The following is a 24,703-nucleotide window of genomic DNA, read 5'->3' as shown; positions in this document are numbered from 1 at the left end:
CAAGCAATTCTCCTGCCTCAGCCTCCTGAGTAGCTGGGACTACATGCACGCACCACCAAGCCCGGCTAAATTTTTTGTATTTTTAGTAGAGACAGGGTTTCACCATGTTGGCCAGGATGGTCTTGATTTCTTGACCTCATGATCTGCCCACCTCGGCCTCCCAAAGTGCTGGGATTACAGGTGTGAGCCACCGCGCCTGGCCTTAAGGTGATTTTTAAAGATACCTCTTTGCATGCTTTTCTGCAAGCTGGTTCAGTTTTGAGTTTGTCTGTAATATATAAAAAGGATGTTCTTGGCCGGGCGCAGTGGCTCACACCTGTAATCCCAGCACTTTGGGAGGCCTAGGTGGGTGGATCACCTGAGGTCAGGAGTTCAAGACTAGCCTGGCCAATGTGGCAAAACCTATCTCTACTAAAAATACAAAAAATTAGCCAGGCATGGTGGTGCATGCCTGTAGTCCCAGCTATGCAAGAGGCTGAGGCAGGAGAATTGCTTGAACCCGGGAGGCGGAGGTTGCAGTGAGCCGAGCTTGTGCCACTGCACTCCAATCTGGTGACAGAGTGAGACTCCAACTCAAAAATAAATAAATAAATAAAATAAAAAGATGTTCTTCAGGTCTTTTTAATTGTTATCTCAGCACACCCTATGAATGTAGACATACTGATTCCATCTAAAGCTTTCAAATCAGATGCATGGCCACCAAATAATCATAAAAACAAAATTTCTTTTAAAAATGTTGATGAGTAATCAAGAGATTTTAAGGAAAATATATATGTTTGTTCTTGTAAAATGCATACTGTGGTGTTTGAGCAAGGCTAATTTTGCACAAGTCAGAACTCCACAGCCCTTTCTCGGGCTGTTAAAAAAAGAGCCAACTGGCCATAAGCAACTGACAGAGTGGCTCTTCCCCTGTAGCTGGGCACCTACCATGGGCATGGCTCTTAACACTGGATGAGGTACAACAATTTACAGAATATGTTTTCTGTTTCCAGGGGCCCCATTGTATAGGCATGAAGCAGACTCACAAAAAATTACAATATATAGGTGATATAAATAAAAGTATTTTAAAGTTATATTAACTACACAAAGGGGTCAGATAATTCGCAGGTGTGATTCCAGCAGCTTTGGAAGAGAGGCCTTCGACTTGCATCTTAAAGGACAAATATGTCATCAGGCAAAGGGGAATGTCATAGGATGAAAGACCTTGAGCACATATATAGTGGTTTGAAGGAACTTGAGATCCCAGGAAGATAAACTGAAAGCATTTTGTTTGCTCATTTCATATATATATAATTTTATATATATATATATAAAATCTAGATTATATATGTAATTATATATATATATATAATCTAGAGCATGTAATGAAGGAGGAGGCAATATTGGTAAGGAACGTCAGGGAGCAACATGTAGTAGGATACATAAGTCACACAAAGAGTTTGAATTCTGTCTTGCAAGCAATAAAAATGCGTGTTTTGCAAGCACTACAGTATCATACTCAGGCATTCCTTATAGATTATGACTACCCTTTGTCCTTCAATGTGTTGGAAAGGCTAAATTAGAAAAAGACTAAAGGAAGGGTCTTAACCAAGTCAGAGTCAGGGAACCAAGAGGAGAAAACACATTTGAGAGGCCACTCTAGTGCTGGAACTAGCAGAATCCTAGGCTGATTATTTAAATGCAGTGGTGTGGCTCATGCCTGTAATCCCAGCACTTTGGGACACCTAGGTGGGTGGATCACCTGAGATCAGGAGTTTGAGACCAGCCTGGCCATATTCTGCTCAAAAAAAGCAAAGAGGCAGAAAGAGCCCAGGCTGACGGTTAAAAACCAGCAGCTTCCAAGAAAGATTTTTGATGAGCAAAATTTAACTCTCCTGGAAAACATTCTTATTCTGCACCAGAACTTACCAGGCCTTGGTAAATATTTGCTGAATGAAATCAAAACTAAACCAACAAAGGCCCATCCTATTCCAACTAGGGAGTTTAGAAGACTTTCTGAGACAGCATACTTTTATATTAGGAAAAGAGTGACCCAATACTGAGGTTTATTATGTCATTGAAGTAATAAGAATTCCCCTAAGGATATATTGAGGTTTTCGTCTAGTTTAGACTTCATACCAAAAAAAAAAAAAAAAAAAAAAAAGACAGATATGATCACCCGTTGGTATGTGTGTGCTAAAATGACATATAGTTTGGGTTATTACCATTAAAAACTTTTGTATCCTTAACTTTCAGTAGAGCCAATGAAAATAAAGCTTATATAATATCCCCCAAAGCACACATTTTTATCTATGTTATGGGAAAAAAAAGAGCATAAATTCAGAAGCCAGTTTACTAATGCCCTAATAGATTGTGACATACGTGCTTTTTCAGCGGAATCTACAAAATACTTAGAGCAACATCTCAAGTATGAAACAAATTCATTCCTAAAAATAACCCAACTGAAGACCTTTTAGTAGCTCTTTCAGCTCACCCTATGGGTACAGACATATCTTGATTCCATCTGAAACCTTCAAATCAGATAAATGTGCAGCCATCAAATAATCACAAACAGAATTTTTATAAAAAATAGGAATGGATGACCAAGGGCTTTAAAAGACAAGAATTTTGAGGCTTCTAAAATGTTCCCTTTATTTGCCATAAATGATAATATATGTATCCACTGAGAAGTTATGATAGCTCCATCATGAAAAATCTGAAGGCTAGTCAGTCTCAAGGATGGTCAATTTATTAAGAGGCAGGAAAACAATTTAGAGTCTATGGAGTCATGCTCAGTGGTAATTCCTGACTCTGCCATTTACAGGATTTGTAGCTATAGACTAATCACTTAATTTCTCTTGAAGCTAAGTTTTAAAATCTAAAAATTAAAATAATGCACCTTACAGGGTTATTTTAAAGACAGAATGCAAACATACGTTATCACACAGTTTGCACAAGGTCTTATATAAACAAAGGTTGTTAGTAATTATCAGGTGCCATTATTCCTTTAGATTGAGTTCCATTGTGGTGCTTAATAAAAATTTAAACAGCTGCATGTGTAATTACCAAATACAATATCTAAGTTTTCAAGTACTTGGTGGAAACTTGAAAATTTAATTCAAATTAAGTTCTGACTTTAGCAATGTACTCTCTCATTGCTGCATCTATTAAAAACCAAGAACATCTAATACATGACAGTTGCATCAACCTTACCAACAGGTAGAAACATCTCTTTTGTCACCTTAGATGTCCTGTCAATTTAATGAAGTAGTATAAAGTGATTACGCAGGCTCTGAGACACTGGAATGCATTAGAAAAAGTGTTTATTACCTGATCTGTGAGTTTCTTAATGGCTCACAGACACTTTTCTCTGAATCCCCGGAAGACCCTAACATAGTGCTATAGAAAGTAGATGAATAGTAAATATATCAGATGAAGAGATTTCTTCAGGGACATAGTGAGGGAGAAGATTTGCCTGATTTGGCTAAGAACACATTTCACTATTCTGTGAGGCTTCTGAACTCAGCCTAGTGTTTGGAACAGAGTAGGAGGACATTAATGAATTATTTTGAATTAACGGTATTTTTTGACTAATGGTTTAGTCTGTATAGAATAAGGTCTGTAACTCTTGGCAAAAGTACCCAAGAATAGCATAGATGTTACTTTACATAAAATCCCCAAAAGTAATATGAATTACTTGTTAGCACTGTCTTTCATAGTCAATGTTCCAACAGAGATTCCACAAACAGGTAATACTAGTTAACTGAAATGCCATAAATTTGTTTCCTGATTCAATCTCTGTCAAATACATTATTAATGAAATGGCCAAGAGGGGTTAGCAAAAGGGGTTCTGAAAAAGCATATGAGACTAATCAATTGAAGTTGAGCATATGAATAGATACATTTCCTTGAGTGCCTGTTGAAAGGATGGACAGATGTGCTATAAATTCTGAGGCAGAAAAGTACTATGAGAATTCTTAAAGAAATCTGACATTTAAAACCAATTGTGTGGCTGGACATGGTGTCCTCTGCCTGTAATCCCAGCACTTTGGGTGATCGAGGTGGGATGATTGCTTGCATCCAGGAGTTTGAGACCAGCCTGGGCAACATGGTAAGACTGTGTTTAAAAAAAATTTAAAAATAAAAAACAAAGCCAATAGCCTCTATTTTGAAATAGGGGAAAAGCCTATTCTGATAGGATAAATACAATGACATTATCTATATCCTAAACAACATAGATTTCACCAGTATAAAATAAGATGCTCTGTGTATGTGTGCATACCTAAAAGGTATTCGTAGGAACACACAATTTAGTTGGGAAATTTAAAAGAACATGAGGATTTCATATAAACTCCTCACACAAAAAGGATCAAATGGCCTTTAGAAATGCAAGTCATATTCATGATAGGAGAATACGAAAGTCCTATTACCTCTTTTATTCCTGCCCTCCTGCGTCATTTCTTCTACATTAACAGCACAAGTATTGACTGTATCCCAATGAACTTACTCAGATAAACACAATGTGGTTTTCTTTTAAAATAAGACTTTACTGAATATATCAACAAGGTACTGTATAGTGTAGAGTGAAGTTTGTCATTAACAAAGTGTGCGACATGGTAGGTCTCAGAGGATGTGTGATGCAGAATCTTTCAGCCCCTTATCAGAGAGAACACACTAAACAGAAACCAGAAGCAAATCAGCATATGGTTCAAACAATAACAAATCATCAGGTTAACTTTCAGTGAATATACACTAGTCCTATGAGCGACACACACTTGGCAATGCCTTCACCTTGCCTTAAACATTATAAATCTTACATTCCAGGGACACCTTTACAAATGCCCCTGTGTGTATGTGTGTGTGTGTGTACAAGCATGTGCATGTTTGATAATAATTTTTAAATGCCTGTTGCAATGGCCTTGCTTTGTGCTCTTCTGGTGGGTGTGCAGGTAGAAAACAAAAAACTATAGTAAAAAAAATTTGTTTTGTTATAACAACGGTATCAGACATATACAAAACTCTTTCTCCACAGTGACAAGCATTCCCCATTGCTAGTAACTGTCTTTTGACCCTGCTGAAGAAATCAGAGAAGGATGTAGGTTATGCCTTCTTAGCATTCATATTTTGACTTTAGAAAGAGCATCAGGCAAGGTTTGACAAGACCAAGAACAAGAACAAGAACTGTTTCGTTCTGTGTGAGTATCTTTTTTCCATTTGGGGCACTGTTTTCTGCTTTGCTTTCCCATGCAGCTGGAATGGTAAGTCGTGAGCAAAACTGCTATTCTCATGTTCTAAAGTAAAATGTAATGTCTCCTTGTTATAGGTTAGAGAAAAATGCTATAAGCAAAGACACCAATGGAAATTAACCACTTCACTTTTCAAAAGCTGCGATGGCCTCTGCAGCCGAGGTCCGGCGATCAAGTGAAGCATCCATTCCCTGCGGACTACAATATTGCCTCGTGTTCTGAATGGGTGCTTCAATCACAGCATGAAGATGTCCTCCCTGGTGGGGAAGGAAGTTCTGATTTGTGTGAAATGACTAAGACCATTATGATAGGTGCTAGTAGAAAATGAAGCTGTAATATTAGCTACTTCATTAATACTTTTTACCAGACTGGTCACGTACTTTTTGTTTCTAACCTCAGGGAGAATGTCTAATATATTTTCAACGAACATCCAGATAATTAGAAATTGCATTATTTCTCACAGGGGAGAATGTTTTCCATTTGTTACTCAACGAAAATAGGCAGGGGATACATTCCTCGTATCTGCCTGCAATTGTCCCATGCAGTGGGCTGCTAATGCATCTGACGGTGTTTGAGGGTGGCCCAGAGTCTCTCTATAATCAAACATATCTCCCCAAACAAGCAGGTATTAACAACTACCCTGGCTATAGATAACTGTCAATATATCCTTTTGATCATGACTATGCCTCTTCCTTTTCAATGTCTTCTGTACAGTGACATTTACCAAGCTCTGAATGGGATCAGATTCTATCTGAATCACCTCATTTGGCCAGGCAGCATCAAGCTCTTTATTGGCCAGTGAGCATGGCTTTTTTTCCCATGGTCTTGGCCTGTACTCGCAACCTTGACTCTTGACTAATCATCTCAAAATACATCATAATGACAGCAAGAGAGGCCCAAACACAGAGCAGATATATCAGCAAAAATACATTCCCATGACTAAAAATGCCAATCAAAGCAGAATCCCCAGGGACAGTTGTTTGGCAATTTTCATAAGACACATTAGACATCACAGATTCCATCATGTGCTTTCTATCCTGGTGCAGGTGAGGCTGTAACAAATGGGAGACGGATTTTAATCTTAGCAGTCTTTGCCATGTTGTACACAAGGTGAAAATAAAGCCTGTTACTAGGTTCAATCTCTTCAGGAACACCTCCAGCAAAAGGGACCCTGTCAGACCATCTTAAGCATTGCACATGACTGTCTCCATTGTACCATTTAAGCCCCAAATAATTCTGTGAACCCCATAAGAAATGACAGGAACCTCTTCATCCTTGTTCTTCCTGGCCCAAAGCGGTTTCAGCAGCCAGAAATCCCACTGGGGGCTAAACATACAATATACATAAATGAGAATGAGTATTTTGTGAATAACAGAAATAAAAACCCTCAAAAGTCAAAGTACCATCATTTGAATGCACAATTTTATCTACACAGCCAAGGGGAAGAGGACAGTAGAAGGGAATTATCCAGCTAAGTACACAAAGCCCCCATGTCATTGTCTTGATTTTAGATGTCTTACTGCTACACTGATCACCTTCACAGACTCTTTTCCCTTCACTGTGTGGACCTAACTTTAAAAAAAGCAGCAGCCAAAACCCTCTAGCTAATAGACTAAAATGGAAACCAGAGTTACTTTAGAATTAATTTAAATTAATTCATAGCTAAGTTCAGCTCTACTGACTGCACAGTTTCAATTCTTGTGTCTACGACATACAGCTGCAGTTATATTTTCTGCTTATTCTGAGGGACAAGGGAGATTAAAACATATAAGTTGGGCTATATTATTAAAGAAAATAAAGCTCTTACTATAAAGAAAAAGTTGCATAGCATTTTATACCTACACTTTTACAAAGAAGACACATCACAGTTTTATTTTGCTGAGAGAGAGAGAGCTAGTAAGATGATTGTGACATTTACTTCATGGGTCCCTATAATAATGGTCAATGGTAAAAGAAATATGCAGCACAGAGTGAAATGTTTAAATTTGATTTTCGAAAGATATTTTTTCCAAGGGAGTAGTTTTTGATAATGTATGTGATCTATAGCCCTTCTCTATCTAAGGATGGCAAAGATTAAATTATGTGTTTTCTGAAGATGTTGTCTCAAAAGTGTCTAGAATTAAGCAAGGACATCCTCTCTTTTCTATGCCCTGCTCTGCCAGGATTAGGGGAACAAGCCTTCACTCTCTGACTTGTTTTTCATGGGTTGTCCTGCTAACATAAGATTGATTAGCCCTCCACAATTGCCAAAGTAGAGGAACATCCACGATGGAAAAGGAACAAATACAATTTCAAAAGTGGAACAGGATCAAAGTCAGTCCAAGGTGGAAACCAGGTATTGCTTTTTAAAAAAATTCATTATTTTGGCCAGCTTTGATGTGTCCTTACAGAATTATTAGCAGTGAAAATTAGTACTCATTTTAAAATGTATAAGTACGTAATGGATATCTTGTGCAGCCAAGACTGGCATCCATAATTTTCCTTGAAATACTGAACAGAGGGAGAAAAACAAAGGTGTCATAAACAACTAATTATGAAAATATATGGGAGATGATTGGAAGACAAGAATTTGCAAGGGGATAAAAGATATTACTTCAAGCTATTTCAACATGATACTAACAAAGTCAGCTGACATAACAGAACCACTGATCAGTTGTTTTTGTCTAAATAGCAGGAAGGGTAATTTTTAAATAAGTCATTGTTGTATTTTCCAAACATTGATCACCTGTTGGTCTAAATATCATGTTGACATAGCCTCAGTGAATCTACCCAAATAATTCTCATTATCAAAAATAATTCCATTCAATATAATTGTTCCCTTTATTAGCCTCTTCTAAAAAAGTATTCTAGAATATATCTCTGTTGAATGTGATTCAACCTGACATATGATTTGAACAGTAACACTTTTAAAGGGAGTCTTCTTGCTACAACATCAGACTGGTCCCTGAAGATGACTGAAATCAGACTCACGTCTCTAACTCTGTTATCACATAGGACCAGGGAAGCATGAAGAGTGATTTTTAAGATCCCAGTCAGAAAGCCAACCCCTGCATTTTCGGGTCCTTTCAAATCTCATCTCAATTTTCTTGATTCTGTCAGGCCGGGTTAACTTATCTCACGGGAACTGGCTTCCTCCTGGTGCTTTCAGCGTTTCCCACACAGGGTCAAATCAGGGTAACTACCTCCATTCTTACATTATAGAATTTTTTACCTGTCTTCTGGACCTGGAGGTATAGGAATAGTGTGAAACTATCTGGGCCATTTCTTGTTTTACCCATATTATTCCTCTTACCCTGATGAGTCCATTTAATCTGCCCTTTCATCTGACCACCAGGAATTTATTCTGACAGCTTCAACAGCAAAGTGGTTGATGTGTATCCTAAGGAAGAATCACTCGTTCTTTTTGCCTTGGCATTGGGTTCTCATTGTACAACCCTGTACAGTACTTCAGCAACTTTTTTTTTTTAAGATTTAAAAAGCAAAGAGTTACAAAACTGTTTGTAATTAACTTGAAATAGAAAAGATAGCACTTTTTTTAAATCCCATTATATAGTACACCGTATAAATTACAGAGTATTCAAATGCACAAATGCATCTGTGTAACATTTATCAAATGTAATCTGCGTGTCTTTATGTGCACACACGAGTGTGTTCTCAATAGTCTAATTGTCCGCCTTGATAACGCTGGGCCTCTGGCTGTCACGTATGGCAGTGCTCCAGGTCTGGCACGCTGCTGTTGCAGTATCGCATGTTGTTGGGGATATGGCAGTCTGTGTAATTAATGCCCCCATTTGGGGTGTAAATGGGCTGCAGTCTGAAATCTCCTTTAAGGAGTTGATCGTTATTTAAGGAGACGATCTGAAAACTGGTTTCTGTCATCTCCAGGATGGAGTTGTCCTTCTTGGTGCCTGCCTCGCAATAATCATCTTTCCGCCGGCCCCGGTTGTATTTCCACTTCTGGGAGGTGTAGCGCCCCTTTTTGTGCATATGCCAGCAAAAGACGCTGAGCAAGACCACCAGCACAAATATCACCGCGCCCCCGATCAAGCCCGCCAGCAGAAAGGGGGAGCCCATGCTGTGGGACGTGGTCTGCTCATGGCTGGACGCTGTGTTGCTGCCGTTGTTCAGATGGGAGGCATGGGTGGTGGCCTCTGAACAAATGGTGTCTTCTACCGCGCGGTAGTTAAAAGCATCCAGGGGCACTAAACAAATCCGATAGGTGGATCGGGGTTCTAGGTTAACCAGGCTCAGGTGTTGCTTCTCACCGCTGACTATGCGCTCCTGAACGATGCCCCCTACTAAACTGTGGCCCATTTTCACCCATGTGAGTTTGTATGCCATCACGGTGAAGAGAGAGAGCCAGCTGACTTGAATGGAAGTATCATTCACAAAATGGATAGAGAGCTGGATCCGTTCAGAAATAGGTGGGGTCACTCTTTCTCTGCCATCCCAGTCAGGAATCGTGGGAAGTTTCGATGTGGTAGGATTTGGAGGCGTGTAGCTTCTGCTAGGGTTTGGAATAGAGAGGGTGGGAGGCTGAGTGGTCGCAGAAGCTGTACTTGGGGCTGGGGTGAAGAGAGGCAGGCCGGGGGTCGTGGTGGGACAGGACAAAAGATTCATATTTAATTCCCTGACGGCCATCCCCCGGACTTGTTCAGGACCTTGGCACATGAAACCCCGCACGTTGAGAGATGAAGGGATATATTTGAGCCATTCTGTGACCCATTTAATACTGCAGTCACAAAACCAAGGGTTATTCCGAGCAGTGAGCTGCTTCAGGTTGGAGAGATTATCAAAAACTCCTTGAGTCAGCATCCGCAGTTGGTTGTTGGATATATCCAGCCGTTCCAGCTTACGCAGATTTGAGAAGGCTGTCAAAGGAATGTGGTTTATCTGGTTGTCCTGCAAATACAGCCTGATCAGATGCGTACCTGGGAGATCGGGAGGAGGGTGGGACAGCGAATTACGTACAATTGAAAATTCCTTGAGCTTGGTGAGATGGCTGAAGGTGCCCTCGGCGATACCCTTGTTGGTCAGGAGGTTCCCGTCCACAATAAGACGCTCCAAGCTCGTGAGATTCTGGAAGGCCATGTCGGATATGACAGCAATTCGATTTTCATCCACTCTCAGCTCTTGCAAGTCCACAGGAAGCCCAACAGGCACACTGCTCAGGTGATTCTTAGACAAAAACAACAATTTGAGGCTAATAGCCTCCCGGAAGGCCCCGTCTTCCACCCCGACTGTGGATATGGAGTTGTCATCCAGGTGCAGCTCTTCAAGCTTCAAGAGCTGGGCAAGAGCAGCCCGTGAAATGGTCTGAATATTGTTTTCCTGCAAATGGAGAACTCTGACATTCTTGGGAAGGTTCATGGGGAATTCGTCCAGTTGGTTGCCATACAGGTAGACCGTGTGCACCGACTGTACATTGTGCAGTTCTGCAGGAAATCCAGCATTATTAATTTGGTTGTTGTGGAGGTAGAGTACGGTTACACCCTCCGGGATCCCAAGAGGCACTGAGGTCAAGCTTCGCTCATTACAGTAGACAAAGTTCCTGTCGCAGCGGCACACACTAGGGCAGGCCAGGAGTTTGGACACCTGTGAGTAGAGCCCCAGGGAAATGATAAGCCAAGACTTCAGGAAAAAAGCCCCATGGCTGGGCCACTTTGTGGTCTGTAGGCCCATTTCTGAAGTATGGAAATAAAATACAATGTGGTGGGAAAAAGAAAAAGAAAAAAAAAATGAACAGCAAAATCAAAATGACTGGATGGGGTTCTGTTGAAGTCCAGAACTCCAGCTAGAGGGAACGTCCTGAGGGCGTATGGTAAAATAATCTCCCTGCTGTCTCTGGTCTTATCAGCCTGTGTTGCCCTCTTTGCTGCTGTCCTCCATGTGCAAAAAATTCAACAGGGAGAATTTTTCCACACTGGCAACAGGTGATGTCAAGTTATCAGCTGTGTCAACACAAGCCCAAGTGGGCAGGCAGAACTCTCTTCTTCTTTTGTAGGTCAAGCCAGCCTTGATTAACCTACGAACTTCTTGGTTAAGCTCAATCTGCAATCTGTTGCAGGAAAGAAAAGAGGAAACGGTCAGTTAAAGGCAGTAATGAAAGAAGTGCCCAATATGACTCTGAGCCTTTCAAAAAACAATGAGATTGGGATGAAATGTTGAGAGGTCAGGGTTGGCATTAAGTGGAATTTCAAATAACAGTAACTTAGTCTAAAAGGTATTCAAGAAATAATTAATATAGTGTCTTCAAAAGGACATCATGCTATTACCTGTCACTATCAACCATCATATTGTGAATTTAACATCCTAATCAGTACCTTCTCTTTTATCTATTCTTTATCTATTTGCATATCCAAACACTTAATTACAACAGGCACACTGCTGAATCCACTCAATCAGTTAATGATAATTATCTACAAATCCTACTGGTCATAGACTAGTTTCAAGGTAGAGGTGATGACTGACAGCTAGCAAAAGTGAAGGGGAAAATGTGAAGCCCTGCAGAGTTATATATTTAAAAATGCAACATGGAGACTAATAAAGTCACTTAAAAAGATGCATCCTTTCAGAAAAGTTATTCCAAATGTATTATATTTCCAAATACATTTACTAGATATGAACTTTCATATACTATGTTATAAAAAAGCTGTAGCTGAATAAGTTGCCATTTCCTTTTAAAATGTATTTTAAAACTCTGATACAAAACCTTATTCATGCTTAATGGAAAATTTTAGAGAATAAAATATAAAGAACACAGTATGAAGGTGATAAAGATTATTTATTATATTATCACTCAAAGATAACTGATCGATTTGCTTACTTTCCTTTTTTCTATACATATACTTAACAAAATTGGAATCATTATTTTTCTTTTTGTTACCTAACATACGTCATGACCACATTACCACATGATTTAAAACAATCATTCAAAGAAAAAAAATAAATTCAAAGAAAAAATTTTACAAAGAAAAAAAGTAGTATAAACGTAGTGAACAGAAGCATGTATGAAGGCAGAGAGACTTTTTGCTTTCCCACTTCTTGTCTCCCTTCCTCTTTATCTTCCTCCAAAATAGCTTGCACCTCAAGTCACCGAGGAGAATGACTAAGCTCCAGCCCACAAAACATTTCCACTTATCTCCTCCTTCGAGAACTCTAGGTCCAGATGAGATACACCATTGTGATCCCTTGAAGAGTTGCCAAGCTCACGACTAAGGGTAAATTATTTTTCAACAGCACCACCTTCCTTCCGTCTGTGCTTTCCTGCTTTTATAAGAGGTCTTTTAGCAAATTTTGAAATGACAGAAGACACAGTTGAGGAAGTCAAGGCAATCCACAGATAGTAATCATGCCTTCTTGCTCCAGAATGTATTCTATCTGTTTTTAGATTAGAGAGGTAAAGAAGTTAATTGAAAGGTGCCAGATTTGATTTCCCTACAAAATAAGCTAACATGACAGGACATGGCGAACTGCAAGTCTCTTAATTCTCACCAATACATGGAGATTGAAACAACTTACATCTAAAAGCACAGAGGAACTATTTGAAATTGTTCCCTTAGCTATCTTTAGAAATATAATTAAAAAAGAAAAAAAGAACACTGGAAATGTTATTTAAGTGTCAAGGATGTTGTAAATGTGTTCTATAATTTAAAAGATTGTAAGCCATCTCAAAAAATGCCTTTGATGACCAGAAATGGTAAAATTCATTTTTTATTGTTTAGGAAATATAAGGTGGGTGGGAGGGGATCTTTTTTCAGGTAAAATAGAGAGATACGATGCTTTATTAAAAATCAAGCATGGCCGGGCTCGATTTCATGTGGTGGCTTACACCTGTAATCCCAGCACTTTGGGAGGCTGAGGCAGGCATATAGCTTGAGCCCAGGAGTTCGAGACCAGCTTGGGCAACATAGTGAAACCCCATTTCTATTAAAAATTAGAAAAATTAGCCAGGTGCGGTGGTATGAGCCTGTAGTCTCTGCCACTCTGAAGGCTGAGGTGGGAGGATTGCCAGAGCCTGGGAGGCGGAGGTGAGCCAAGATCATGCTGTTGCAGTCCAGCCTGGGTGACAGAGCAAGACCCTGTCTCAAAAAAAAAAAAAAAAAAAAAAAGTCAAGCATTATTTAATTTTTTACAAAACCTAATATACATTTTGCTGCTGAAAAGGATGCCATTCCTTCCAAAAGAAACCTCTCTATAAACTTAAAGAATAATTTATATAACTGAGGTGGCATAGGAAAAATAAGTTTAATGCTATCAGCCTGATGGCATCCTTAGCTCAGGTTTCAAACCATCTTCATGTTCCCTAACATCTTGGTACTCAAGTGTGGTCCTTGGTCCAGCAGCATGAGCCTAACCTGGCAAGATGGTAGAAAAGCTAAACCTTAGGCCCAGAATGTTAGCGAGAGCCTGGGATGGGCGCATTCAAATTTGTGAAGCACTATGAACATCTTATTTAATCATTCATGTTTTAATTTATTAAATGTAAAATAGATGCAAGAGCATGTTACATGACTCTTTTGAGAAGAGTTAAGGCATAAGGCATACTAATCACTTTTGTCCCCGGGAGACAGTCTCAAATAACATCTTATATGTAAATTACATCTTCTGGGTGGAGCAGTGCAATGACTATGTATGACACTTGGCCTTAACAGAAAATGTTTATCTAGATGACAAGTACTAATGCCTAGTAGGACATTAAAGAGTTACTTGTCATCACCGGAGCCCACTTTTGTAAAACATTTAAGAATAAAAAACAGTTTGGTGCTATTAATAATTACTTCCACAAGAACTAGGAAAGTGAGACTAAAGAATAAAATGTAATGTTTTTGAGTATTCTACTGGAATCTTCAAAGTGTGATAGAAGCAACCACTGAAGAGAATGTCCTAAGAGAGAAAAACAGCAGCACCAGGGTCTCTAAGTTCATATGTAAAAAGAATAGATACTTCTACATTGTCTTATAGGCCAAGTATTAGGGGCTAAGAAACAAATCAATACTTGAGGATGATTGTGTTTGCTTAGAGTTCATCAATTAACAGCCTCAAGGACATTAACACTGGGAGCAAACCAAGTACTCAGGGATGGGCCTAGAAACTATTATTATGCATCCAAATCGTAAATTTTCCATTTCCTGAACTGTGTCCTCTGCAAGGAGAGAATAGGCCCCCATCAGCCAACCCTTTGTCCCCAGGCCTTGCTCTCTTGCAGGCATATTTTACTCATGAGTGGCTCTTTTGTAATTATATAAGAAGATGATGTGGTTCTGAAGAAAGCTCCTAATAAGATTACATGGGGCAAACTGTCACTGTTCATATACCTTAATAGGAGAAAAGTCCCATCTAGACCACAATGTGTTGATCGGCTATGACAAGTTCAATTTTGAATGAAAACAAACTCTCAGAGCTTTCTTTGACCTTCTTGGGAATCCCACAAAATAACAGCATGTAGCAGATTTGTTTTGTTCCGTGTATCAACAGCAGCTTACACCTATCAGTGAATGCACTCTATTTTTGTTTCAATCAGTATACATATTGGTAAAATTACAACCACCTAAGCCATAATGATTTTCTAAATTTAAATTTTCTTTGCATTTCCAGCTGTGGTTCCTACTGAATAATGAAGGCAGCGATCCTTTTAGACTTTAAGTTGGGGACCATATTTACAGAGAAAGAATGTATAATGGTCACCAAGCATAGATCCTGAGTTCTCATCCTACTTCTATCACCAAGTAGCAGCAGGATCTTGAGTACACATTTCTCTTTTCAAGTCTTAGTCTCCTTATCTGAAAAATGATAATAATAGTTCCTAACTCACAGCACAGTTGACAGGGTTAAATAAAATAATACTTGTGAAAAGCTTATGTCTGTACATGGCAAGAACATAATAATGCTGATTGTTCTCTATGTAACTGTTATTATTAATGATATCCAAAGAGCTGAATTCCACTGTGTAGAACAAAATAAAATCAGCTTTGACCTGCCAAGCTTTATGCACTTCCAACTACCCCAGTTTCTCAGCCTAAGCACTACTGACATTTTGTGCCAGATAATTCTGTGCTTTGGGGCTGTGGTGTACATCCAAAAATGTCTCCAGATGTTGCCACATATATGTCCCCTGGAGTGGGAAAATCGCCACCTGTTGAGAACCAATGATCTACACACACCTTCTTACAAGTGCTTTAGAAAGTTGGCATTATTGCCATAATTTTCTAGGGAAAATTAAGATAAATTTCTAATAAACATAACCTAAAAATGCTTCTCCCATGGACATCAAAAAGCATGAAAATGTAATATACTTTCCATTCATTTATTGAACCAATACTTATTGAGCACTAGAACAAGGATACAGCTGTATACAGAGCTGATGTAGTTTTTGGCTCATGAGGCTTAAAAGTTAAGTGAGGGGAGAAAAATGAGTAGGCAGGGAATTAGGGTTCTATGTAAAGAGTTCTTAACCCTAGAGCATCAGGTAATCGTGGTCCTGTGGAAAGAGTTCTACCCTAGCCCACGAGGTATCAGGAAAAACACTGCAGGGAAAGGATGGCTCTGTGAAAATCGGAAGGATAGAGAGGCCCAAGCCAGGGAAGAAATGTAAGTTCTGCACACAGATCCAAGCTGCTTGTAATGTGAAGCCAGAGATGAATCCCAGCTCAGCTGAGAGAAGGAAAGAAACGTTAACTGCACAATACTTTCTCCCAACTCTCTGTCCGCTTCTCACTGAGGTAGTCATGCTTCTAGAAGATATTAAACAAACTCATGTTTCAAAATCATTGGGCATGTCACCTATAAGCCTAAATGTTGGTGATAAAAATAGTTGCTTTACAAGATGAATTTCAAATATCAAAAGGAAAAGGGGTTTTTTTTTGTCTTTTAAATATTTCCCTGTTTGTGTGAATACTGTATTGAATATGTTGCTTCCTCTCCAGGAAACTAGAAATTATAAAGAATGGCTTAATGGCAGGTGCCAGGTAAAAACAGAAATTCTCATTTAAAGGAGACCATAGCTTCAAAAGCCTGAGTATAAATCAACATGCAAAAAAAATGCTCTTTGGGGGCAGCAAGAACCCGTCCTTGCCAGTCTCTTAAAGATGACAGTAAAAGCAGCAGCTATTCCAGGCTACTTTATTGTAATTTAACTCTTTTCATAGGAACTGAGACTCAAAGCACGAAAGCCATACTATAGCTTTCTGCTCAGTGTTTCTCTCCTAGAGCTGCCTAAGAAGGTTTTTTCTTTTTCTAATTAATTCCAGGAGCCTGTATTCCAGGAGCACTTAATAAACTAAAACTATAAAAATCATAGTACAGAAAATAAGAATTGTCAATAAGCATTGCCAATCGCGTAATAGAATGACAAGGACAAACCTAATAAAATCTTAATGGTTTCAGCACTGGCTGAATTGTGACAAGGCAGCACAGTGCATGAAGTGATACAATGAGAAAGCTATACTGAAGAGGAATTCTCTTAGAAAATTTTCCCAGGGTCATATCTGACTTATAGCTTCTGGAGTTAAGCAGTTCATGCCAAAAATCAGACACAGGTAGGTACATAATCCACAGGCCTAACTACACTACAAATCTGGAAACACTAAAGCAATTTATAGATTTTATGCACATTTCCACAGTCTTAACTATAGGTTATAAATACTGTTTGCACAATAATCAGGAGAGTCCTATAGTCAGCTGACCAAGGTGTGGGGATTAGCAAAGGAATTTAGGGAAACATATATCAATAGCCACCCCGTAGCCTGAAACCATTTTTCTATCTCATTCACTAAACTTCAACCAAGCCCCCGGAAGTTGATCATTAGGCAGATATTTCTCTTTACTGAGATAAAGAGAAAGAAACAAGGGAAAGGAGAAAGAAGGAGAGAGGGAGGGGAGGAGGGAAGAAAAGAAAAGAAACACTTTGTTTAAACAGTTGGCCATTTCCAGGCTCCAGTCAGTCTAAAATTGAAAACATTAAAATCAGACCAAAAAGGAAAAGCTATGCTCTTGGCAAACACAAAATACTCTAATACATTTGAAGCGTTGTTCTCACATGGTTTCCAATTGGTTGGAGTAATGGGGGTAACCTGAGAACAAATAACCAGTGTTATAAATTCAAATGGATGAAATTGAAGACACTTTCACTACTGCTACCTGCCTCTCTCAGCCCACTGGGAGGGAGATCCCAGTGATCATCCCTGGCTCCCTTTAAAATCTGGAACTGCAGGACTGGGTGGCCTCTTTCCACGTCAACTACTGCCTGCACGGTGTTTGGATCTAGAAGAATAGCCAACTGTCTTGATGCTCTGAAAGCTATTCCTGATAGCAACTGGTTGGGTAGTTGGTCCCCAGTAGTAAAAGGAAGCTGGTAGAGCAGAATTTCAGGAGGCAAATAAATTGAGAGAGTACTAATAAGATATAAAAGTATATGGTCCATAACAGATGTATCTTCTATAGTGAATGTCTATATACTTTCAATCCATTTCAAAGGAATATAATTCAGTTCATTCATAACATTCATTCATTTGCTCAAACAGATACCAACCATCTTAAGTTTCAGAGAAAATAACTGATTTTTTAGACTCTAACCTTTGGGAAAAATATTTCCCCCTCATCACTTGGTACAGTGGTTCCCCAAACCTGAGGGTCATTAAAAACACTAGGGGAAAGTGATGAGAAATGAAGGTTTCTGGGCCCCACCCCTGCAGATTGTGGTTTAATAGGTCTGCAAAGGAGGTGGGTCAGGTGCAATTTGTCAACTTTCCCAAGTGGGGCTGATGATTAGTCACTAACGTTTGACCACCCAGCCGCTTCCTATCAGGAATTGCTTTCAGGGAATTGAAACAACTGGTCCTTCTCTCTTCTGGGTCTGATCTGATGTTGTGGAAAGAGTTGAGGGTTTGGAGTCAGTCAGAATTTAGTTTCTTATCTCAGCACTTTCATTCCCTAACAGCATGACAAAGGGCACCTGACTTAACCTCTCTGAATTTTACTTTTTTTTTTTTTATCTCAAAGGGGATAATCAGCTGTGCTTAGGAAATTGTTGGGAGGATTAGATATAAATCATATAAAGTAACTAAGAGTACCAATTAGGCACTCAATAAACTGGTTTAAGAGAGGTAGAAAAGGTGTTATGAGCAAGAGCTGGGCTCTGGAGACAGAGGACCTGAACAGCTTTTCCACTTCCCAGTTGTGTTAACTTGGGCACACTACGTCACTTCTCTATGTCCCAGTTAATTCATATAAAATGGAGAAAATAATAGTATTAATATTTCACGGTTGTTAGAGGGCTGTAAATCACTTAGAACATTGCCTAACATGTGGAAAACAAACACTCTTTATGTTGGTCATTCCTAAGATTAGCTTTAAACAACAACAAAAGCTCCTGTGCCGGGGAGCATTTGTCCCTAATTCGGTAGAGAGCTGGTTGTACTGAATCCATCAACTTTTACTTTCCTTGTTCATTCACTGATCACAGTTCTTTCCTTTGGTAATATACATATACATCTTCCTTCCATCAATCCTGAAAATAAGTGCAGACATTTATGAAGTTGATCAGTGAGTAAGTGACAGGGCTAGGACTTGAACTCAGGAATGGGCTGCAGGGCCTGCTCCTAACCTCTGTCCTGCTTCTCTGTAAGCTCTAGGCAGACAGGCTGGTCTGCTTTCGCTCACCGTTATTTCCCCAGAGCCTACAGCCGTACGTGGCAGGCATTCAAGATCTGTTTGTAACACAAATGAACGAGTCAAAGAACGACCTTCAGATGATTACTTTGTTTGAAAAGGCAGTCTGCAAAAACTCTTTGACATCTTCAATCTGAGGTCCCATAAGGAATCAGTGAGATAATATTTCAGAATAGCTTTCAAGAGTTTTAAGCTACCTAAAGCTATCTGGAAAGATTGAGGGATAGATAGAGCGATGGATGAATAGTCCCTGGGCATAAAGAAACTAGATGACCTTTGTAAAAGGCATAGAACATGCAACTAGGAAATAGTTGCAATTACTACAGCACTATATTTGTTTTAACCAAATAACATCAAATTCCATGCTCTTATTGACTTATAGTACTGCAGAAATAGGGTCACTCAGAAACGTAACATACTTGGTTTGTTCAGAGGCATGTATGTACCTAACAGTTCAGTTCTATGATGGCTGTGACCTGAAATCAAGTAAGTATTTGTGATCTATCACAAAAAAATATGAATTTTTACTTATATAATAACAATATATTTTAAATATTTATATAAATTCAATGTGACAGTTCAACCGAACTTTAATTGCATACTACTTTACCATTCCACACAGTTAGAATCAACGTAAAATAGGCCAATATCTTTGAGAGCTATAAAAAAGCTTATGAAAAAAATAAACTGAATCCAAAAATATAAACACGGCCTACTTCCCTACCCTAATATTGCACATATGTAATATACATAACAAAACAGAAAATCTTACGTCTCCTTCACAAGAGGAATACACATTTCAGTCGAAGATATTGATTAGGCCCATGAAATGAAATTACATAGTGTGTATTTCCAGGTGAGTTATCTGGTTTTGAGTCTAAAAAATGAAAAATTCATTGCTTAAGCCTATTTTGGTATCATAGAGATGGCTCTGAATGTAAATGGTATAAAATTTCCTCACTGAATAAATAGGTTTTTACAATGTGCCTTCTCATCTTCAGAACACCTGTCATGCTGAGGTGTCAGGCTATGTTCAGGAGACTATTTCTAGATTTGAGGAACAAGAGGGGATAAGAAAGAGAAGAAAAATTAGTATTGCTTATTATCCTTGACCCTCTCCTTCTTTCAAGGACATTTCCCCCCCACCCACCCCAAGAACATGACTAGAAATGGGTTAAGATCAAATCGAGTCATTCTAAAGCTTTAAATAAAACCCAGATAAGCTGCCTCAATATCATATCCAGTGTGGTTGCACAATACTCTTAAGGAATAATTCGAAGGAGAATATTGAAAATACACAACAGGTTTTAAAAGCTACCTTTAAAATAATCTATAGTGGTGGCCTTGATTATGTGAATGAATTCTGAGATGTGTTCTCCAAACACAGAAGAAGTTAAACATACAGGCAGATCCTTTTACAGGTTTATACACAACCAGAATGCTGCTTTCATTGAAGGCCATGGCAGCTTTCAAACTCTACCCCAAAGGCAAAAAGCTCATATTTTTGTAGTGCTAATCAATTTCAACCACTTAACTGTGTTTTTTTTTCTTTTTTTAAAGAGTTCCCACCAATAATAATTTTAAAAACTCAGGTGCACACAATGACTTAGTTTTTTGTTTTTGTTTTTTTTTTTTAAAAGTAAGTTACATTCTGACTCAGTCCATGTCACCCAGGCCTTGTGCATATAATGGCCACCAGAGGGAGGCAACACAGCTGAAAGGTGGTCCCAATACACACACACACACACACACACACACACACACACACACACACACACGCTTTCGCGCGCTCTCTTTCTCCCCTCACATGAAAAGGTAGTTTTGACTTTTCATCCTTGACTCAACCATGTGATGTTTTTCCAGAAAAAGGTTCCAATCTTCAATGGTCAATAAAAATAACATTCATACATAAGGGAATAATGTAAAATCTGTGATGATAAAGAAGATTTAAAACAGTGAGAGTGATGAGAGAATCCTATGCTTGAAATGAGAGTGGGTTATTCATTCCTCCCTTAGCTACACTCCCAAGCTTGACTGGACTGCAGGCCCTGGTCCTTGGGAGGATCATACTTGGTTCCTCTTATAAAGTACCACATCTCCAAGACAGGTCAGCTGTCTGAGACAACACATTCTAGAAACAGGTCAAGGAAAAAGACATGTGAGTGGGCAACAACTTCACATGTTGTGCTTTCCTGATGAGTCTCCATTTCCTCAAAAATCTTTCCTTGTTGGTTCTCTGACGCTTTTTAAAATTTCATAATTATGAACCAATTCTTTTGGATTAGCCCGCAACCCTCTCTAGAAAAGCAAAGGTTTTTGGTAAACATTCCAAACCAAGTGAAGTGTATCAGACCTTTCTTTAAAACTAGTATTTCTCATGCATTTATTCATCAGGCAATTGTTGAGTGGCCACTGTGTGTCTGATGAAGCAGGAGGCCCGTGTGATGCACAGGTGAGCAAGACAGATAAAGTCCCTACAGTCAGGAAGGTGCTATGTTTAGAAAGCAAGATGGCCTGTAATCCCAGCAATTTGGGAGGCCAAGGCAGGTGGATCATCTGAGGTCAGGAATTCGAGACCAGCCTGGCCAACATGGTGAAACCCTGTCTCTACTAAAAATACAAAAACTAGCTGGGTGTGGTGCCAGGTGCCTGTAATCCCAGCTACTTTGGAAGCTGAGGCAGGAGATTCACTTGAACCCAGTAGGCAGAAGATGCAGTGAGCCGAGATTGCACCACTGCACTCCAGCCTGGGCAACAAAGTGACACTCTGTCTCAAAAAAAATTCATTAATTAAAACTACAAAACTTGAGATTAGAAAAGATAAAATTGTAAGCAACGTCATGAAGGAAATAAAGAAGTGTCATAGACGATGATAATGGTGTGTGTCAGGTAGATTTAAATATGGCAGTCACAGATGGCAACTTAGAAAATGGGATTCCTAAAGAATGAGGAGTTGCTAAGGATGGTGGATTCAGCGTGCAGAATGATGGTGCTCAGGAGGAGAGGCCAATAAGTAAGTCCAGGTCTAGGCAAGAGCAGGCACAAGGATACAAGGAAGGGAGAGCCTTAGCTCTGGCAGGAACTGAAAGACTGGTGTGTCTCAGAAATTTTATGAGAAATGAGAAGGCAAAGTGCAGAAACAGGGCCAAGAGTTTTAATGGACTTAAACAGGCAAATCTTTATGGCTTTGGTAAGCCATTTAGATTCTATTCTCATGGCAATGAAAAGCCTGCAGGGAAGGTATGGTGAGAAGGTAAAGATCAAAGACGCTACCTGGATCTACCCAATAAAGAGCTGAAAGAAGTTCTTGAGAAGTAATGATGAAGTAGAACAGGAAATTTTATCAAGAACAAGAGCCTGGAGAAGAAAAGTATGCTCTGAACTTCTGTCAGAATTCTCTCTTCAAATGTCCCATTTCAGAGAGTCTCTTCTCGCAAACATCCCCACACTTTTTTTTTTCCACCTGTCTCAAATTCTCTTTAGAAAGAGAGGAAGTATAAATAATAAATAAATAAAAGAAATACAGCTTTGACTAAACAAGGGCTTTGATGAGAAAGTGAGGAACCCATGCTGGGTAAAGACAGCCATGTAATTAATTAGAAGGGTCTCTTGACTTCTATCATGAGCACTGAAGCCTGCCACCCTGCTTAGCATAATGTCCCTTCCACTGGGGAAGGCACAGGCCACCCACTGTTCCCTAGCAAGTAAATTGGTCCCTACCTATAAATTATTCTATGTGTGGTGGAGAAAACCATTGGCTTTTTTCCTTCTTCTGAAGTTCTGTGCACAGCCTGGCAAACAACCTCCGATAATTTGAAAAAGTGGCTTTTAGTGACCCTAGCAATAAAAAAGTTACTAGTGCAATAGAGTTTGACACGTTTCTAGAAGTCTGCCTGGGCTGTGTCATTCACGAGAGGTGACCCTGTCTCACCTGAGAATAGAGGTGCGGGGCTGCTCCCCTAGCTCATGGCTCACTGCAGAGGGCAGGCCCCATTTAAGGCGTGCAGGTGCCCACTCATGCTCTGGTTCTTCCTGAAATCTGCTCATATGTTTCTAGAACCAAGTCTCCTAAAGGAGTTACTTTGTCTTTTGGGGGAACTCACAGGTGTAGAAACTAGGTATTTAGGGTCAAGACTAAATGAAACAAATTCCCGGTGAAACAGCCACCTCCATTAACTACCTTTGCAGGTGGCTAAGCTCTGACTCTAGTGTTTTCTCCAAATGTTCTATCTCCCCACCTCTCTTGACCATTCTGCAGGGAATTCAGAATATGGGAATAATCTCAAAACCAGTGAGAGTTCCTGAAAAAGCTGAAATTGACCACAGTACCAACCTTAGACCTACAACCAACACCCCTCCTATCAGGGTAAGGAACGCACAGGGTCAAAGGGATATGACCATCCAAAGCCTGTATTGCTCCTTCTAGGCTCCATCTTGGGCGCCCAGATTCCAGAATTTCCTGGTTCCAACTTTCTCACAGGGCTCTGGAGGACCTCTCCATTGGGTCTGTCCTCCTGAGGTTATGACACTTCTAAGCTTGTTCGGATTGGGAAGGAGGAGTGCAGAGCTGGGGTGTCTGTGTGCAAAGCCTCTTGGGTTTCAGGACGGAACCTCAGTGGGAAAGGAAGAGACTTCGGACCAGTTATCCCTGCACTGCCACTTTCTGTTCTGTATTTGGTAGAGTTTGAGAATTCTAAGGTCAAATCTGCCTGGCCTTCCAGGATATTCTGAAAGCCAGATGGGTCACAATAGGCAAAGTGCCTACACTTTTTAAACAACTTGCTAATGAGATTTGCAACTTTTGAACAATTAGATCTAAAGCAGGCCTCTCCCCATGTTCTTGCTCAGGACGCCGGCAAATGTTTGCGTGGGCCTGTTGAGGGCAGTGGCTCTTCACATGACGAGCAGACCTGCCTCCAAGAAGAGAAGGGTCGTGCATACTTCCTGAATAAATAGAAACATTGCTGAAGAATGTCATCTGTTAAGCATATCTTCAGGGTGGAAGAAACACAAAAACTTTAAGAAACATTATGACTTAACTCACGAGTATTGCTAGAGTTACTAATTCAACAGATTTACCACAATTAAATAAAAATCCATCCATCCATTCATCTGTTCATTCACTCATTCAATAATCATTTATCAGCTGGGCAAGGTGGCTCATGCCTGTAATCCTAGCACTTTGGGAAGCCGAGGCGGGTGGATCACTAGAGGTCAGGAGTTCAAGACCAGCCTGGTCAAAATGGCGAAACCCAGTGTCTACTAAAAATACAAAATTTAGCCAGGCATGGTGGCAGGCTCGCTCTTGCAATCCCAGCTGCTTGGAAGGCTGAGGCAGAAGAATTGCTTGAACCCGGGAGGTGGAGGCTGCAGTGAGCCGAGATCACACCACTGCACTCCAGCCTGGGCAATAGAGTGAGACTCTGTCTCAAAAAAAAAAAAAAAAAATCATTTATCAAGCAAACACATGACAGGCAGTGGACTGTTAACGGACTAAACTGTTCCCACCCAAAACTCATATGTTGAAGTCCTAACCCCCAGTATCTCAGAATGTGACTATATTTGGAGATAGAGTCTTTAAGGGGAGCATCGAGTTAAAATAAAGTAATTAGGGTGGGGCCTAATCCAATATGACTGGTGTCTGTACAGGAAGAGGAGATTAGGACACAGACATACACAGAGGGAAGACCATGTGAGGACCCAAGAGAAGAGAAGATGGCTATCTATTAATACAATCTGAGGAGAAAAGCCTAGGAAGAAACCAGCCCTGCCGACAGCTTGAACTCCTAGCCACCAGAATTGCGAGAAAA

At 39.8% G+C, this 24,703-nt stretch overlaps 1 protein-coding gene across 3 annotated transcripts in view; it reads right to left on the bottom strand.

The window, feature by feature from the left end:
- Window positions 1-4,505: 4,505 nt before the first annotated feature.
- The window catches only part of FLRT2 (fibronectin leucine rich transmembrane protein 2), a 99,944-nt gene continuing 79,746 nt past the window's right edge, over window positions 4,506-24,703 (bottom strand). For all 3 annotated transcript variants that reach the window (XM_003832733.7, XM_003832732.7, XM_034937959.3), the window contains exon 3: window positions 4,506-11,283. In XM_003832733.7, the coding sequence (XP_003832781.1) occupies window positions 8,925-10,907 (1,983 nt within the window). In that variant the 5' untranslated portion in view covers window positions 10,908-11,283 and the 3' untranslated portion in view covers window positions 4,506-8,924. The remainder of the gene's footprint in view (window positions 11,284-24,703) is intronic.

The sequence above is a fragment of the Pan paniscus genome, chromosome 15, assembly GCF_029289425.2.
Source record: "Pan paniscus chromosome 15, NHGRI_mPanPan1-v2.0_pri, whole genome shotgun sequence".
Taxonomy (NCBI): domain Eukaryota; kingdom Metazoa; phylum Chordata; class Mammalia; order Primates; family Hominidae; genus Pan; species Pan paniscus.
This window is presented reverse-complemented; position numbering and strand designations above follow the sequence as displayed.